Genomic DNA, 18,562 nt, shown 5'->3' on the forward strand with positions numbered 1-18,562 from the left:
TTAACTTGACTGAAATCAAGTTGCGATTACGATTCACTATGAGCCTCACAACGTATAAAACAAACAGCAGCGCGGAACGTTTGCTTTGGATACGATTGTCATTTCGTATACACATACGAACGTTTGTTTGCATGCCGTGTGCGGCGGCGGTGCTGCTGTTGCTTCTCCTCACACTGCATACACTACAGCGCATTTATATGTAGAAAGAGAGAGATAGAGAGAGAGAGAGAGAGAGAGAGAGAGAGAGAGAGGGAGAGAACGACTCTGTAGCGTTGATTCATTATACACATGAGAAGCGCACATAAGAAACGACGAAAGAAGTAAACACAACAACATCAACAGCAGCAGTAGCATACATAGTACACTTTTCCTGTTTATTCGCTCATTTTGTGTATTGGATTTCCAATCCGTTTTTCTGTCTAGAATAAAACAACTAATAAATACATTACGATACTCTATGGTCCGAGTAAGCAACCTAGAGAGACCAACCGACGAAAAAAAAACCGTACAAAGCAATATGAGAACTATTCACGGCTCGATTTCTCGCTCGTTCGGTCCGTCTCTTTTACATTTGTATTTTATGCACAATACACAACATTGTATATTTGCAGCAGAATCAGCGAATTAATAAAAGAAAATGATTTTTTATTAATGTTTATATAAAGTAGCAGCAAAGAGTTAAAAGTAAATCAAATTTAATGCATAAAAATTGTTCGATTCAGCCAAAAAACAAAAACACAGAACGCAACAACGACCGACTGACTAAAGAATGAGCTTCATTGATAGTGATCGCCTTTTTTAAGCTGATTGAGCACATTTTTATTGTTGTTCTATTCATTCTATCTCATAATGAATGAAAAATCTTTTATTTATTAAACTCATTTCGGTGCCATGGCAAATGTTTATATCTTTGTAAAATTTTTAAAATACAACATTACTCTCGGTATGGTTTTTTGTTGTTGTTTGTAATTAAATGTGTATATGTAATCGTGGGATGCATTTGTTATTTTTGTTGTTGTTATTGTTGTTGTTTCTTTGCGCAGTGGCACGAGTGTGTGAAACATAATTGCAAGAGTCAATTCATTAGGATAAAGGGCTGGCCATTCGAACGCATTGACAAAAATAAAAAGAATATAGAGAGAGAGTGTGTGTGTGTGTGTCTAGCGCGTTTGCTACGCGTTATCTTTGGCGGATAGAGAGAAAGAGTTGTGCTCAGCACACACAATAAACTCAGTCGCCAACTAAATAAACAGAAGTTCGTTCACATTTGTCTACATGTTGATGTTAAAATCACTGCTGTTTGATCACAATTCTCTCTCCCGCTCTCTTTTATGAACACGATGTGTACATATAAAAATTTTGAATTATTGTTGTTTTGTTTTGTTCAAAGGCACACTAGACCATTTCGAACGGGCAAAACGGGCGCACGCAAAGTGAATTGTGAATGCATATTGCGCCAAAATAAAATTAAAAAAAAAGAGAAGAAATAAACGATCAAACAAACAGCCCGAGCGCCCAAAGTGACAAGTTGAGTGATTCAAATAGCGCTCACACACTTAATTTTCAACGAACGATACAAAGACGGAACTTATCGCAACTATTCATCTCTTTCTATCGGTTCGTGTATCCGAAATTGTGTATGCGCTCGCTCTTTTCGCAGTTTGGCAGCTCTGCTTTTCTAGAGTGAACATAGAACCAAAAATAAAAGCGATATCGTTGATCGCGATTCATTTATCCAATGTTCGCGATTGTGTATGTGTGTGTGTGTGTGTATGATCATCATACAATGTTAAATATATGTTTAGATGAGAATAATTACGTTTACGATTGCGTCGCGACCATACATACACATACATCCATGCGCGCAAATGCTCAATACATCCATAAAGAATTTGCACATTTGCTATTCATTTAATAACGTTGATGTTGTTGTTGTTCACCAAATCCTTTGTCTTTCATTTTTCGAATTCGAATACTAACATTATTACCACATTGTGTGGTGCGCTTTACCTTAAATTTCACGCGATTCGCCATTGTCTCATGAAGAGTATCGTTTTATTAATTATGGATTTATTTTCGTCAAATTTGCACAATTATCAGTGCCCCAACAAAAACAGCAGTTTCACTACCTGACCGATTAAATTCGACGTATTCGCCCAAAGTTGTTGTTATTGTTTTTATTGTTTTTAAAATGATATTCGCACCATCAACGATTGAAGCAAAGTAAATATATACACAAATTTCGAGTTTCGACCGACAATTTATACATATATATCGCGTGAATTGGTTGAAAATGACAGATAAACATAAAATGTCTCCGGTAACGTCGCGAATAATCATTTCGCACCACAGAAATTGGCCATTTAAATGAAAACAAAGCAATTTATTTTGTGTGTTTTTTTCGCTCTCTCTTTTAATTATTAATAAAGCACAAATATTGGCTTACGAAACAGTTGTATGTGCTGTGTATATGTTTGGAAAAACAGCTGAATTATTATCATTATCATCGAGTCCACACCTTTCCGATATCAATATTATTTATTATTTTGTTTCTCTCTTCAAACAATTGATTCGATGACACTTGCACAAAGTGTGAGAATGTTTATGTTTCAGATCTCGAAATAAAGCGAGAAAATGAAGTATTATGCTGATGAGCGCTAGAAAATTGCGCTCATAATACGATAAACAAACGAAGAGATCGTTATTTAGAACCATATTCTCAATTCTTTTGTTCAATACATATGACCATCCACGACACTTCTGTACGGTGTCACTTTTTCATTGAACAGTGACAAAGAACGAAAAAAAAACAGTCACATTGCACACTCACATCTTATAAAGCGCAACGAAAACATAAAAACCGACACTTATATCTAGTGTGTCGTCAGTGATCTGGATTACGATTTATTAGGATGATTTTTTTTAATCTTTGAATCACCATCGCCGCTCTGCACAAAGGAGAATTGATCGCAATAAAAGTTCGGAAACATTTAATTTTAAGCACCTATTAAAGTGAACGAGAATCAATTAACCTGCATCTTATAAAATAAGTCACATTTAGATATCTTGATACACTTATTCATTAGCAAAGGTCTAATTCAATTTGTCTGTGGTCAATTATATTGAAAAATAAAAGGAATGAAGCGCTTTTTTAAAATTATTTTTCATAATGAATAAAAGAATATTTAGAGATTCATTTGACCTTTTTTGTTTGAATAAAACGCCTGACTGTAATTTAAGTCCCCTAATAAGCAAATATAGTTAACCGAACGCAATTTGTGTACAGTCCTTATGCATTTCAACTGTAATGCAATTTTGGCCAATATCGATATTTTTCTCGTCGATAATCCATAGTTGGCTAGTAAATTTTGACTGAAACTAGGCGAAAGTATGCCAAGCGATTTTACTAAATATTATTTAGTAATATGAAAAAGAAAATTGAAGAAATGTCTTCTCGCCAACTTAATTCTCTAAGAAATTAATAATTTCTTTGTAAATTAGTAATTTTAAATCACCGAATTTGATTTAGAATTATTTTTACTAAAAATGTACTTCAGATAAAAAAAATATTGTTCGCTAAATAAAAAATAATAATTTTCATATCGATAATTCGAATTAAAATATGTTACAAAAATATTGGTACGGTTATTTAATTTTGAACAATGAACATATTGTTTTAGTTCACGAGAAAAATCTAAAATAAGAACATCTACCATTAAATTTAGAATAAACATAAACATTTAAAGTTGAATATTTTAAATCTTAAGTAGTCGGAAAGTACATGCATTAAGTACGTGACTGAGTTAGCAGCAGTATATGCCAACTAACTTCATGCGATTTGAGACCGAAACGTTCGGCTGTCAAATCCATTTGTGCTTGTCATTTTCGTTTACTTGCAACTTTTACAAATCGTGCATTCGCAAAGCAATCGAATTGGATTTAACTTTTTACACATTTTGATTCATTTAAAACTTCTCAAAAAATCATCATGGAATTCATGTCAAACGATTGGTTAACCGCCAAAGAAAGTACCGGTGTAAGTATATATTGATAATTAAAATGAAATGGCTTCATTTGAAAATAAAAATAACCCAAAACTAAATGTGAATTATGTTTTTGTATGGCACACGCAGACAACAATTATGGCCGTAGAATTTGATGGTGGCGTTGTAATTGGCGCTGATTCACGTACATCGTCTGGTACATATGTTTCGAATCGTGTTACGGACAAATTGACTCGCATTTCGGATAAAATATATTGTTGTCGCAGTGGTTCAGCGGCTGACACACAAGCAATTGCCGACATTGTTTCATATTCTCTCAATTTTCACGAGTAAGTAAAATACGTTGCAAAATTTTGCTTTGCGTGCAGTGTTCAATTAGTTTTATTATAATTTCGGTCGAACGTTTATTTCGTAAAATTAGGAATCAAACTGGCGACGAACCGTTGGTAGCCGAGGCAGCAGCTGAAATTCAAAACTATTGCTTTAATTATCGTGATCAATTGTTGGCTGGTATTATTGTTGCTGGTTGGGACAAACAGAATGGCGGTCAAGTGTATCAAGTTCCATTGGGTGGCATGTGCATTCGACGTGGTTATGGAATCGGTGGTTCGGGCAGTTCATATGTACATGGTTTTATTCGCGAATTCTATCGGGAAGGCATGAGTCGCAATGAAACTGTTGAATTTGTTAAGAAAGGTAAATCAAACAGCTTGAATATTAGATTTTTGTACGCAAAATCTCTGTGTGGGAAAAAATGCATATTAATTGATTTAAAATGTTGCTTGTATTTTTAGCTATTTTTCATGCAATGTACTTTGATGGAAGCTCCGGCGGAGTTTGTCGCATTGGAGTCATTACCAAAGATGGCATCGATCGTGATGTTTTCTTCGCACCAATTGATCCAGTGCCCGCACAATCAGCAACTTCAACTACTTCTGCTGTACGATCTTAAGCATCGGATTATCTTTCTTTTTTTTAATTCAAACAATTCAGTTTTCTAACGATTTAATGAACACTATATCGATAAAATTTGGCCAATAAAGAAAAGACAAAACATAAACAAGACTCTCTTTTTACTATTTATAGATATAATGAATTTTGTTTAATTGATTGCTTCGATTTTTTATTAGTTTACTTGTACAGCTCAATAGTGTAGCGTTTCCGTAGCAGTATTGATATTTTTCGGATCGGTAGATCGTCTTGTCGGCTGTACTATCATTTCTTATAGGAAATCAGCATTGATGAGTGAATTTTCGTGTGTTACCATTGCTGATAATACCCTTTTTCAATTAGCTTCATTTTAAATTACGATACTTTTTCTTTTCAATGATTTTTTTTAAAACGTTGATTATGATAATGTTGTTTACAACAATTAAATGATTGATTGATAATCCATTTTGGTGACAAGTTTATTTGAATTCACCTTTGGGTCAATAATAATATGTGCAATGCAAGTATGGACTGGTGCTCAGATCCACCTAAGATAATTCAATACTCAAGATCGTACAGCAATTGTTGCTAATCCATTTCAAAGACCATGAATAAAAATTCTACCTTTTAGATTTGTTTATTTATTTATTGTCTGAATGTTGGTTATTTACAGGGAAAAAGAGTGCCAAAGCCTAATTAAAAACTAAATTTTTTCAAAGCTCATGTTGACATGAATTATTCAGCACGATCCATTATGATTAAAAATATACTCTAAAAAAAAAGAAAAACAAACAGAAAATGAAAAATAGAAGAGAAAGATTGATTAATTTCTGTGAGAGTAAAATGGATATTAAACGTGCAACACTTACTTCCACCGCGATTATTTTCTGCTCGCATTGCACCAAAACTAGGAAAATTTTGTGGTCCGCCACTTTTTAAGTCTATTGCACAGATTGTCCCAAAGGCGAATTCGAATAGACTTGCGATTAGTACGAAAAAGAAAATTACGATTTTCATTTTTGCGAATTCAATTTAGACGTTACAACGCTGAACAGGTATTTATACCATTTTACGCAGAAGTGTAATCTGTTTACAGAATCGCCTACATTGCATTTTCCAATTGCAAACGATCGTGATTTCCATCAATCAGGTTATTGTTGTAACCAACATTATCATTATCACAATCAAATTGGAAATTCCGATTCGAAATCAACGTTTGAAAAAAAAGATGTCGTAATTTAAAATATATGTACATTTATTGAAAACAAGCGATTATTTCAAGATTTCCTCATTAAAAAAATAAATAAATACGACTGTCAATCTAAGGGAGCTATACAGCTTGAACCATTTTCTATTCTTTGTATATTTTATTGTAATTGTAAATACAAGATTTTGATTTGAATTAAATTGAATTAAACATTTGGGATAACATTTATTGAACTTCATCGAAATTCCGCAAAATTTCCAACTCCTCTGGCATCGCATAAATTCGAAGTTGTTTTTCAATTATTAAATCTTGGAGATGGGCTAACTCTTGTGGCACATACACCGTTCCATCCAAATAAAGAGCCTGCAAAAGTACGTTTATATACAATTAGTTTGCTGTATTTGGTATATAAAATTTCATAAAATGTTACCTTATTCCATGGACATTCGTTGAGTGCAGTCAATAGAATGTTTCGACATTTATCAAAATCATTGGAAACATCGAGCAAACTCCGTAAATAGAGACGCCATAGTAATGAATTTTTACGAGTGGGTGCCTCGTGATCGGTGAATTTTTTCAGCAAATTGGTGATACGTGTTTTGTATGCGTTTTCAATGTCTTTGACATCGGCTGATAAAACATTCAAATACTCCAAATCGATGGGCTGTAATCTTTGGTTCTGATCAAATTGTGTTACTGCATATTTTTTGTATCGAAATTGAGCAGCAATCACTAGAAACATAATGGCAATTGGTGAATGGTGTTTAACTAAGAGGGCGCGTATGCGATGCCACGGTTGATTATGACACATGGCAGCACATTTGAGTAGATGCATATTTGTTGGAAACTCTTCAATTCCCCGGCTTATCATGGTGAATATTTCATTTTCAGCGGTAAGCGTAACTGAACTTGAACATTTTGCCAATTTGTACAGCAATAAATCAGCGTACATTTCGTACAATTGTTCGCGAATAAATTCGTGTCGTGCATTTTTCTCGGGGAATGATTTAAGCAATACTTCGATTTGTTTAACAGCATCCACTTTTGATTTACGCCACAATATTTTATGATAAATATTCGATTTTATTACACAAATCAGGTAGTCGGGTTGAAAGCTCTGTGTAATATCCATAATGGTTACATTTCGTTCGATGAAGCACATGTTTTTTAGGCGATCGTCCAATTTTTTTGATGCCAGCAAATTGGATGCTTCGCTAATTTCACAATTTTCATAATCATTTGCATCGATCTTCTTGTCCAGTGCAATTGCATTGAGTAAATTCAATGCCTTATTCATTTGTTGTTCACGAATCAGCATTTCAATCAGTGATATGCATACATACCAGTATTCGGATCGTGTACAATCATCATCGACGGCCGGATTACTTTGACTTATTGCCGCTATGTAAATATGTTCAGCTTGTTCGATTCGCTTTAAGTCGTATTCAATTTGTGCAAATTCAACATAAAATACCAAACAATTTCGGTTCTCGTCGCGTTTTAATAAATTTTTGATTTTCGTTCGAAGTCGTTTCGTTTTATCTTCGTTCCATTTATTCATATAGACATCGAATGCCATCACAATTCGTTCCAATCGTAACAATAGCAATACGAAAATATTTCGTTTATTCGATTGATCCGTTCGATTTGTATAACATTCAGCGCACAATAGCAGTATTTCTCCCAAATATTTAATGTACAATTCATGTCCAATGTGTGTTGTTATGAACGACGGTCCAATGCTGAAATCACGAATCGTACACCATATAATATCGTCGAATGTTTTATTTGAATGCAATATGGTTCGATGCAAAAAGATTGGCGTGATTTCTTCAATACAATCAAAATCACAGAGATTATCACAATTGTTGACAACATCATACGAATTGAATATGCTCGCTTTCAATCGACAATTGTCGAACAATGGAATTTTCAGCAGCCTCAAAACTATTATCACCAAATTGAATGCATACTCTCGATTCGACAATGGATATATATAGTGGTAAATGTCTTCATTTAGTACAACACGTTGCGGATCACTACACGATCGATCCATTGGACATGGCAAAAAATAATAATTTTGTCGCAATTTTTCAACTCGCAACCATATTTCATTCATTGGCAAACCGGATTTCAACACAATCTCTTCATATTCGATCAATGAATTTTGATCCGATTCTTTCGATTGAACTTTTGAAAATTTATTTTCGCTCACATTCAACTCGAGGGCCAATGTTAAAAGGGCAAAAAATTGCTCACTCAATCCCGATTGACGCAGAAATAATGCGCAGCTATTGAAAAGTCCTACAAATTGAAATAAAGAAGAAAAAAATCGTTTTAAAAAACCATGGCTAAACTTGGCGATTTTATCATCGTAAAGACAACAAATTTACTCACTAAGTGTTACTTCGTTGCATCGGTTTCGTTTGTACATATTTTTCATACATTTTTCATACAATGCCATTACGTCGGGCACACGGCAACGTGCCATCGAGCCTTGCGTTGACATTATTTGAGCATTCCATAGAGTATAATTGGCTGGATCTGAAAATGAAAATTATGAAAATATAAACATTTTTGGTGAATGTACAAAAGTTTTCGCTTCGAATGTTCATACCTTTTTGTATGAGAGCGTCCAAAAATTTGCTCACTTCAAATGATGGATATGCTTGTTCAAGAATGTCGATATATTCGCGATAAAGTCGTTCGTTACTCGGATTATCCCGTAGCGCTTTATTCAAAAGTTCCATTTTTCGTTCGGCCAATTGCACTTTGGACATTTTCATATAGAAATGTTCTTGAAAACGAATAAATTCCAACCACAAATCAATGTCGGTGGAATTTGCTAATAAATTCTTGTTGAGAACTTTGGTGTTCGCTGTAAATTCCTCCTCAGTTAGTCGATGTGTCTTGGTAGTAACCTTTTCATCATCGACAGTCACCGGTGGACCATCTTCTTTGGTTTTTTCGGTTGACGACGATAATTTGTATTTTGTAAAATATCGTTTGGCCTTGTCTTTGGATCGTCGGTGTAATATTCGCCATTGTTCCGATGTTAATGTGCCAACATGATGAAAATGTATTCGATAACGGGCTGCATCGCCTTTCTTCAATGTATCCATTGAATAGTAGTTATTACACGGTTTTTTATCTACATAATAATCTTCTTTGCCTGTAAATTCCAGCTTTGGTTCAATTTTTTCGGTTACGATGGCGGCAGTGGTGTCAATTTTCGCTCGTTTCTCTTTGTGATGTTTATGATCTTTTTTCTTTTTCTTTTTCGAATGTTTTTTTGGTTTTGGTTGCGATGGTTCATCTTCGCTCGACTCAATTAGCTCAACATCAGCAACGTCGATTCGTCCTTCATTTGATATCGCTTGAAAACTTGAATTTGCCAGCCAATCTTGTTTTTTCTCTGAACAAATAAAGAATTACAAGCATACAGTAATTTTTTTTTTATCGTTGTTAATTTACCTTTTTGCGTTGAGGTTGTTGGTATTTCATCAATTTGTGAGGTACTGGCTATATTTGAATATGCTGGAAACAAAGACATTTTTATCGTTGATGAATAAATAAAACCCTTTTTGGCACAATTAATACAAACGAAACAAAAGTTCTTCTTAATGTTGTTTGCACTTTGACGTTCATCAACGTTTTACTTTGACAGTTCACCAATACACTTGCATGTCATAAACAAGCATACTGTACTATGTCTAAAACATCATTTTGTCTCTTTCTATTTTGACAGATCGGTAAAACGACCGAGAATAAACATAAATTCGCACGTGTATCGACATTAGTCGATCAATGAGATTCTATGATTTTACTATTCTGAAATTGAAGTGAAGTGATTTTTATTAAAATTAATAGTTTTGGTTATATGATTTAAAAAAACAATTAAATAAAAAAATGGGCAATCGAAACAAGAAAAAGCCTGTTGAACGACTTAAATCACGCAAAGAAGTGCGAAAGGACAAGAGACTTCAGAAAAAAGCGAATCGAGTTCATTTTCAAAAACGAAAAAAGGAATTGAAAATTGAATATAAAGAACGAATGAAGCAAAAGAATCTGGATAAAAAGGGTAAATTGAATGGAAAATTACCGACTAAAGAGAAAAAAATTGAAAAAACAAGTGATGAAGAGGATTTCATGGATGACGAGCATTTTGATGGTGGCGATGATGAGGAAATTGAATCCGATTTCGAGCTCAGCGATGAAGAATTAGAAATGAAAACGAAATCCATGTCTAAAAGGTAGGTCACCATATTTTTGTTTTTGAAAATGAACAAAACGTAATGATGTTTCTTTTTTCAGTAATCCTGCCCCAAAGGCAGCAGCAACACAATTAGAACTGGACCATCAACGCTTAAAGAAGCAAGAGCAGTCATTGCGAAAAGACATGGGCAAACAGCGTGTCAAACAATTGAAAATGGCAAATGAAGAGGAAGACAAAAACATTCACAAATTGGAAAAACTATTGAAAATCGATAAAAACCGGAGTAAAAAAACAAAAGGCGTTCCGAAGATGTTCTACGATGGTTTAGACTATGCATTGGAAATGTGTTTACCGGAAAATATTGAGAAAATGTATACAGCTGCGAAAGAGGCTGCCGATGCCGATCAACAATCTGATAGTGAATGGCAAGAAGATTTTGCACTGGCAACCGGCGAAATAGAAGTAAACCAATCAACCGACAACGTTGAAAAATCAAAGAAATCACAACCAAAAACGAAAGAAATAGTAGCCACTGTTGAGAAGAAAAAAGCCCATCGTTTACGTGAAATTGAATCCAAGTATTTTGGAGCATCTGATGATGAATTGGCATCAGATCTCAGTGATGTTGATTCTGAATTTGAAAAGAGCATCGCTGATGAAGAAAACAATTCTGATTCAGATGATATTAGCAACGATGATGATTCGGATGATGCGCCGGAAGAAATAAGCACCGTTACAAAATCGTCGAAAAAACGTCAATTAGAAAAATTAAAATTGACCAAAGTAAAAGAAATAAAAGAAATAAAAGAGCCTGAATATAGCGATGAAAGTGAGTCAGAAAATGAATTCGACGATGGTTTAGATGCCTTTTATAACTTAGACGATTCCGAAATGAGTGAGAACGAATCAGATATCGAACCGGCAACAAAAGTGCCCAAAAAATCCGACCAAAATAATGAAAAAGTCAATAAAGAAAAAAACAAGAAATTAAATAAATCGAGTAAAAAGCAAGAAAATAATGAGTTTAGTGATGAGGATGGGGTGGATCAAGATATGGACGATGATGAATTTTCTGATAGCAATCAGAGCGACAATTCAGCTGAAAAAGAGGAAAAATCGAACATTTGGGAAGATATTTATGGGCGAAAACGTGACAAAGACGGAAATATTATAAAAGAAGACCCTCAACAAACGACCGGTAAATATATACCGCCACATTTGAGAGCACGTATTGCAACCGAGGCTGGTAATGGTAATGCTGATACTGATATGGATCCAAAACGTAAAGAAAAATTGCTGCAATTGAAACGATTACTAAAAGGTCAATTGAATCGGTTGTCAGAAGCAAATATGCATAAAATTTCAACGGAAATTGATAATTTGTACATGCGAAACTCACGGCATGACATGAATTCCACACTGACGGCTTTAATTTGTGATGCATTAATATCGCATGTTTTGGCACCAGAACGAATGGTCATGGAGCATGCCCTACTTATTGCAGCCTTACATGCAAACGTTGGCACCGAAGTCGGCGCCAATTTACTCGAAAATTTGGTCGATCGCTTTCATCAAATGTTAAATGCTGGCATTGAACAGTACGAAATTGAAGATAAAACTCTAGACAATGTTATTTTCGTTTTGTGTCATATGTATACGTTCAAGGTATTCGAATGATTTTCATTTTCGTTACGAACAGTTTATTTATTATTATTTGACTTTTCCAGATTTTCCATCATCGTTTAATCTACGAGCTGTTGAATAAACTTGTTGAAAGATTTTGCGAAAAATCCATAGAGTGTGTCCTATTAACATTGCGTTCGATTGGATTTTCATTGCGAAAAGATGACCCAGCTGCACTTAAGGAACTTATTATAACGATACAAAAGAAAACAAGCGAAGCATCGGAGGAATTGAAAACAAAGTGGGTGATATTTAAAATAATATTTTTCGTTTAAGATTTTCAATAAATTAATATTCAAAATGCAACGTTATTTTGTTGTAGCGCTCGTCTAAAGTATATGCTCGACGTTTTAACGGCAATCAAAAATAATAATGTAAATCGAATACCAAATTATGATCCAGCGCTAGCCGAACATTTGCGAAAAATCTTGAAAACATTATCTGTAAACGGAAAGTATGTAACGACGTTGAATATTTCATTGGAAGATTTGGTGAATGTACAAAATCGTGGTAAATGGTGGGTCGTTGGTTCGGCATGGACGGGCAATATAAATGATATTAGCGGTGCGGTCAAGGCAAATGCATCGAAGAAAAATGAACAAAAATTCAGCGAACAATTACTTGAATTGGCCCGCAAACAACGAATGAATACCGATGAACGTCGTAATGTATTCTGCATTTTAATGAGTGCCGAAGTGAGTTTCTAACATGAAAATATAAAATGGAATTTTTCTCTCTCTTTTTTAGCAAACCAAACAAAACTTAAAATCAATATTTGTATTGGACATTTTTTTTTAAATATAGGATTATATCGATGCGTTTGAGAAAATTTTACATTTAGCAATTAAAGATCATCGAGTCGTTGTATCGGTTATAATACACTGTTGCCTATCGGAAAAGATATTCAATCCATATTACGCAGTTGTTGCACAAAAGTTCTGTGATTACGATAGAAAGTATCAAGTAAGTTCAATGAGCGCCAATAGAATGAAACGTTATGGTAAATATTTCTCGTTCTCCCCTCCATCATTAGTTGGCCATTCAATATGCTGTATGGGATCGTATCAAAGATATGGAATCGCAAACGAAGTGTCAATTAACAAATTTGGCCCAATTCCTTGTTCATTTGATAACACATGCTGCTCTGGCCATATCCGTGCTAAAAGTAATTGAATTTGGTGAATTGGATAAAGTCACGTTGCGATTGGTGCGTCAAGTGTTGCTCGGAATCTTATTGGGCAAGGAAGATATTTGTAAAGAGGTAATAACAATTTTTGTTCTTATTACGAAGCATGCGGGAATGAAGAATGTTCATTTGTGCAGTTTTTTTAATGATTTGAAAATGTTAATTGCAGGTGTTTCAACGTATTGCGCCGAGTGCACAGTTGAAGGCATTCAAGGATAGTATTCGTTTGTTTATGCATCATTTTCTTTTGAAAGGTGGCGCCAAAAATGGCATTCCTGAAGACAGAATGCAATTGTTAAAGGAGCGTATTAAAATTGCTGACAAATCATTGGATACTGCAACCATTCGATTTTAGACTTTATTTCATAATTTGCGAATTATATATATGGCATTATTTTTATATCGAATAAAATTATCGATTGATAAATTTACTATGTACAATATATTATATATATATGGGTTTATATATATAGATTTGTTTTTCCTTCTCTTGACATGATTATGAATATTTTCGAAATTGATTTTGAGACATGCGCATCTCGTACGCTTCATTTATCATTGTATTGGAATATGCCAGCGACATTTGTTTTACATTTGCGTCACTTTTTATCCACCAGCTGGAAAAATCTTCAACACAACTACATACTATTACACGACAAAACACCAATCTACGTATGTGCATTTTTCACACTCATCAACGAAGAGAGCAGAGTTCAGGTCATCGATAGACGTAAAATAAATCCACACAGTGTGTGCAAAATATTTGAAACGAAAAAAAAGGGTTTTTGCGCATCACACAGCACTTTTATTTTTAGTTGCAATATCTACAATCATCAGAACAACGTAAATTCGTAAACTGTTTCCAAAAAAAATTAAATAAAAACCAAACGTAGAGAAGGCGAAAAAATTGTTCTCTTTGCATTTTGTGTGGGAAAAAAGATTAGAATTCTATATCAAGGCGAAATTTAAGCGCACATCGAGGAAGGAAAAATCAAAAAAAAAAAAAAACAAAGAAAAATGTATAAAACAATCCGACATGGTGATAACAGTTTGCAATACACAATTTTACCGCAACATGATGGTGTTGATGGCAAACAAATGTTTGGCATACACCATCGACATCGAAAACGAAGATGACCAATTTATACGTTATTGTTTATGATTATCACATTCATTGCAATCGCTGGTTTACTACTATCAAATAAAGATGATGTCGTACGTTTCATAAACAAACACAATATCAATTGGTTTGAACGGAATTTAGTGCATACACAAATCAATAATAATAAACAACAAACCAAAGATACGCACAATCAAAATCAAAATAACGTGAACAGTGGCAGCAGCGATGCATTGAATACAGCAAAAGCAAGTAGCCAGAAATTGATAGCACTCGGTTATGATGGAGCACATGAGAGAAATGCCATTGATTTGATGAATAAAAAGATGATGGCGTCATCAAATAAGGCATCATTAACAGCAACTGCTGGAACAGGAACAAATCGAGCAACAGTGATAACCAATCCACCGATTTCTAGTGAAAAGATTACCACACAGTACGCACCCGCATGGAAAAATCTTATAATCAATAAAATTGTTAACAGCAATAACAAGGAATTAGATGCAATGAATTCGGAAGGCAATGTAGAGACACGATCAACATCGATGAACGCACAAATTAAAGCCACCACTAGAGTAACACCGACTCTTGCAACACTTACTATTACCACCACCACCATCACAACTTTAGCACCTGTTCAACATGAAAGCAGTACGTTTGTTTTTTTTTTCTCTCATTCTATTAATGTGTTTTTTTTAATTTCATCGATAATTTCATTTTTATTTGGCATAGCATTGGAGTGGGTACATAATGACATTTCCGGAAAAAGTGAGCGACATCGTGGCCGCATGCAAGGCATTGACGAATCGAATAAAATAGCAGCAGCACCAACAGCAGCAACTCCAAATGGTAAAGCTAAGGGGCAAATCACTTAAAAATTACTTATTAATTATTATTGATTGTTTTACGATTATTTTTCGATTAGTTTCGATTATCGTCATTAATTGTAATATATGTATTATGTATGAGATTCTTAAATGAAGGTGATGGAAATTGAATCTATGTGTAATAAAAAGAGAGTTTGTGTGTGTGTGGATGAGTAAGTGAGTGATAGATGATTGGGAAACCATTAGAATGTAAGAGAAAACATACAAAAGAAACAAAAGTCACAACAGCATATAACAGATTGCTGATGAAAAATTGAGATTTGGTAGCAGTAGTGGAGAGAACAACACACAAGGAATCAATGTTGTACACACAGTAGCATTGCATCGGAACAACGTCACAACAACGAAAACATGGCGACGCAAACGGATAAACGAAAACTGTATTAACAGCAACAAGAAATCACATTCGGGTAACAATTGTCATGTTTTGCATAGTAGCTAACGCATTCGCTGTTCAATATCGGCCACTGTCAACGACAAAACGATTTGAATGTGTTGGTGTGAGAGTGTATTTGACTGTGACATTTCAAACCAACAAGCCGGCAACAAGTCACATCGTTTCGAACCATTGCCAGTGTAAGAACTAAAATTGCTGCGCATAAATTTTCAGTGTGCATTGAAAGTGAAATATTCTCTCGAATTGAATTTTTGTCGGTTTTTCCAAAAAAAGTGTTTGGTAAGTATTATTTTAAAATACAATATTAAACAGAATTTTCGAATTTTTTTACAAAAATTGACTGCATGGTAGAATGAGATTGAGATAAAGAGAAACTCATTGAACACAATACAAAGTCAGGTTCAATCATGAATAAGAAGAATATGGACACATTTTTCGTTCTTACACTGGGAATCGTTCACAAACCGACCACAAACGATGTCAGAACCTGGAAAATATGAATACAAAGGATCGGTAAGTTTTTTTTTTTGCATTGCATTTTCTTCATTTAATTTTATAATATCGAATTTGTATCGGTCAGTTTCTAGTTTGCCCCAACTACGAACCGGTCCGCAATTGTATTCTATCCGGCAACCGAAGTTAACTTTAGCATAAAGTTAAAGAAATGTATCTGCGGTCGTTCCCGGGGGGGTATGTTTCAATTCGAATCAATTTCATTGCTTTCATTTAATTTCATCTACTGCAATTTATGTTCATTGTTTGTTTTTCTGTTATTGTATGTATCTAGGTAGTGACCAGCAGACCCAGAAGTACTATAGTAAGCTAGTATTTTTTTTATTCTCTTCCACAGAATCGCGATTACAACTACCAAATCTCAATTTAAAGCAATTGCTGGACATTAATGTTGTTGTGGTTATTGCTTTGCAATTTTTTCATTATATGTTTCCGATTATTTTCCGATTATTTTCCGATTATTTTCCGATTATTTTCCGATTACTTATCGATTATTTTAAATTTTATTCTTTTCTTTTCTGATTCTCCCCTTAGGTAAAGCCCCATATTGGTATATCGATCCATCAATCGTTTATAGGGCGATGACATCACCGGTAAAATAAATAACAGTAACCATTTTGATTTTTTGCCTTTTCTCATAAATCCGTTTTTTTATTTTCAATTCACAGATTAATCCATCAGATCATTCAGCATCATTTATATTGGCAAGTTTACTATTTGTCATTTGTCTGTTCTTTTTCCTGTACTGCGTTATGACCGACAAATTCTGTTGCGGATGCTGTTGCACACGTAAACGCGTTAAAATCAAGACGGTAAGAATGACATGATTATACATACATTCCATTTCAGTTTTTTTTATTTTATCAACAAACGGAAATCAATCGCATTCTTTCTTTTCTACGTTCAGGAAAATGAAATTCACGAGGTCAATACTACATTGCTGGCCAATCATGATTACAATAATTCGTCCGATGACGATTAAAATATAAACATTAAATTAAAAAAAAATGTTATGAATCACACACAATCAGCACACGCTCAACAAATCTCATTTCAATCTCTCGTATCTATCTTAGTCTATTGAGATGTGTCATCGGTGTATTTGAAAACCGCTGAAAAAAAACGTGCATTCATGTTAACAAATGAAGTAGATTGGATATTGCATCCGCTTTCTATATATCCTTCTTATATTATAAGCATTTTTAGCATTTTAGGATATTTAAACAAACAGAAAAAGCTATTATGAAACATGAAATTGCCCAGATTATTATGGACACGATATGTATACATATAATAAATGCCTGCGCACAAGCTATATCACATTTATCAGAGAGTGAGCAGCATTTAATCATTCATTTTACCAAAAAAAAAAAAAATTACAACAGTAAGAAACAACAAAACAACACATAAACTAAATGTACAATAACAGTGTATTAAACTTTACTTTTCGAAACAATACAAACAAAAACAAATAAATATTATTATGATGACAAAAAAGAAGGCTCTGTATAACCACATTTACATGTATCTAAAGGCTTCGCATTTAAACGTAACAAGCAAATGCTTCAAGTAAGTGATTTCCTTAATGATTCTTATTGCATTGTTTGCTTTCGCTCTAAAATTACACCTCAATTCGATTGCACCGAACGATTTGCTTGCTACGTCTAAATCGGCCGTTGAGAAAATGAATTTAGAATTGAATATGTAAATTGAATAATAATGTAAGCAAATAAATTGACTTATTTGAATGTGAGATAATGTTATGAGTCTATTTATTTATTTGGTGATACAATTTGCGATGGAAAAAAATGCCCAATAAACTTGGGAGGAGACACGGGCTATTGCTTTTTTCATATGTACATTTGACAGAACATAATAAGTCCAAATTTTTCTTAGTTTTTGTAGTTTTCGAGTTTGAGTAAAAAAATTCTTACATAATAGATCCGATCAAAACAAACTAAAACAATTGCAATAGAGTTATGTGAAACGAACAATGGCAAATAGGAAGATACCATTTCAAGCTTACCTTTCAAGAAAACAGTTCCAAGAAATGGATGGCTAGAATTTTCAAAGGAAATATCCCGACGAGATGATAAACAACAAAATTGTGGGCTGTTGTACGCACCGCGGGCACTTTTCTTGTAAATGCTGCTGTTTCTTAGATCCAAATGCGGCACTTAAAAAACTATATGGAAAGAGTGATATGCTATAACAGATCTGGAACTGGAATAATTTTGGAATAAAATGTGTTTGATTTTTTTGTGATGATATCCACCGATGTATTTATTTTTACGTTCATGATTTTTTCATCAAATTTTTGTTCTTCTTTTTATCATTCGGTATAAATGATATTCTGTTTATCTATGTGTGTGTGGGTGTGTCACATAATAAAAGACAGTCAATAATAATATAGATGGTG

General features: G+C 33.9%; 4 protein-coding genes across 4 annotated transcripts; 3 read left to right on the plus strand and 1 right to left on the minus strand.

Moving 5' to 3' along the window:
* The first annotated feature begins 3,865 nt into the window (after positions 1 to 3,865).
* On the plus strand, positions 3,866 to 5,064 carry LOC116352344 (proteasome subunit beta type-6). Its single transcript, XM_031784865.1, has 4 exons — positions 3,866 to 4,036; positions 4,134 to 4,333; positions 4,426 to 4,700; positions 4,799 to 5,064. The coding sequence occupies exons 1-4, from the start codon at positions 3,989 to 3,991 to the stop codon at positions 4,954 to 4,956; spliced, it is 681 nt and encodes a 226-aa protein (XP_031640725.1). The 5' UTR covers positions 3,866 to 3,988; the 3' UTR covers positions 4,957 to 5,064.
* Positions 5,065 to 6,254: 1,190 nt separating this feature from the next.
* On the minus strand, positions 6,255 to 9,798 carry LOC116352674 (nuclear exosome regulator NRDE2). The gene is made up of 5 exons (XM_031785421.1): positions 9,616 to 9,798; positions 8,759 to 9,556; positions 8,539 to 8,685; positions 6,572 to 8,445; positions 6,255 to 6,504 (listed from the first exon to the last, which is right to left on the minus strand). Exons 1-5 carry the CDS (start codon positions 9,692 to 9,694, stop codon positions 6,367 to 6,369), a joined length of 3,036 nt encoding a protein of 1,011 aa, XP_031641281.1. The 5' UTR covers positions 9,695 to 9,798; the 3' UTR covers positions 6,255 to 6,366.
* Positions 9,799 to 9,931: 133 nt separating this feature from the next.
* On the plus strand, positions 9,932 to 13,674 carry LOC116352211 (nucleolar MIF4G domain-containing protein 1 homolog). Its single transcript, XM_031784617.1, has 7 exons — positions 9,932 to 10,394; positions 10,456 to 12,022; positions 12,085 to 12,281; positions 12,363 to 12,735; positions 12,845 to 13,003; positions 13,074 to 13,301; positions 13,396 to 13,674. Exons 1-7 carry the CDS (start codon positions 10,051 to 10,053, stop codon positions 13,579 to 13,581), a joined length of 3,054 nt encoding a protein of 1,017 aa, XP_031640477.1. The 5' UTR covers positions 9,932 to 10,050; the 3' UTR covers positions 13,582 to 13,674.
* Positions 13,675 to 13,928: 254 nt separating this feature from the next.
* On the plus strand, positions 13,929 to 17,896 carry LOC116336714. Its single transcript, XM_031760777.1, has 5 exons — positions 13,929 to 14,997; positions 15,079 to 15,195; positions 16,678 to 16,736; positions 16,812 to 16,955; positions 17,051 to 17,896. Exons 1-5 carry the CDS (start codon positions 14,385 to 14,387, stop codon positions 17,123 to 17,125), a joined length of 1,008 nt encoding a protein of 335 aa, XP_031616637.1. The 5' UTR covers positions 13,929 to 14,384; the 3' UTR covers positions 17,126 to 17,896.
* Positions 17,897 to 18,562: the final 666 nt, after the last annotated feature.

Source organism: Contarinia nasturtii, unplaced genomic scaffold, assembly GCF_009176525.2.
Source record: "Contarinia nasturtii isolate CC-2019 unplaced genomic scaffold, AAFC_CNas_1.1 Cnas_scaffold_187, whole genome shotgun sequence".
In the NCBI taxonomy this organism is placed as follows: Eukaryota; Metazoa; Arthropoda; class Insecta; order Diptera; family Cecidomyiidae; genus Contarinia; species Contarinia nasturtii.

Bases quoted from the DNA above. Each gene is read 5' to 3' on its own strand.
- LOC116352344 (XM_031784865.1), top strand. From the start codon at position 3,989: ATGGAATTCATGTCAAACGATTGGTTAACCGCCAAAGAAAGTACCGGT. The intron at 4,037-4,133 runs GTAAGTATATAT...TGGCACACGCAG, and splicing joins CCGCCAAAGAAAGTACCGGT to ACAACAATTATGGCCGTAGA. The intron at 4,334-4,425 runs GTAAGTAAAATA...TCGTAAAATTAG, and splicing joins TATTCTCTCAATTTTCACGA to GAATCAAACTGGCGACGAAC.
- LOC116352674 (XM_031785421.1), bottom strand. From the start codon at position 9,694: ATGTCTTTGTTTCCAGCATATTCAAATATAGCCAGTACCTCACAAATT. The intron at 9,557-9,615 runs GTAAATTAACAA...TTATTTGTTCAG, and splicing joins AACAACCTCAACGCAAAAAG to AGAAAAAACAAGATTGGCTG. The intron at 8,446-8,538 runs GTGAGTAAATTT...TTCAATTTGTAG, and splicing joins ATGCAACGAAGTAACACTTA to GACTTTTCAATAGCTGCGCA.
- LOC116352211 (XM_031784617.1), top strand. From the start codon at position 10,051: ATGGGCAATCGAAACAAGAAAAAGCCTGTTGAACGACTTAAATCACGC. The intron at 12,023-12,084 runs GTATTCGAATGA...TGACTTTTCCAG, and splicing joins GTCATATGTATACGTTCAAG to ATTTTCCATCATCGTTTAAT. The intron at 12,282-12,362 runs GTGGGTGATATT...ATTTTGTTGTAG, and splicing joins TCGGAGGAATTGAAAACAAA to CGCTCGTCTAAAGTATATGC.
- LOC116336714 (XM_031760777.1), top strand. From the start codon at position 14,385: ATGATTATCACATTCATTGCAATCGCTGGTTTACTACTATCAAATAAA. The intron at 15,196-16,677 runs GTAAAGCTAAGG...TTCTCCCCTTAG, and splicing joins AACAGCAGCAACTCCAAATG to GTAAAGCCCCATATTGGTAT. The intron at 16,737-16,811 runs GTAAAATAAATA...TTCAATTCACAG, and splicing joins ATAGGGCGATGACATCACCG to ATTAATCCATCAGATCATTC.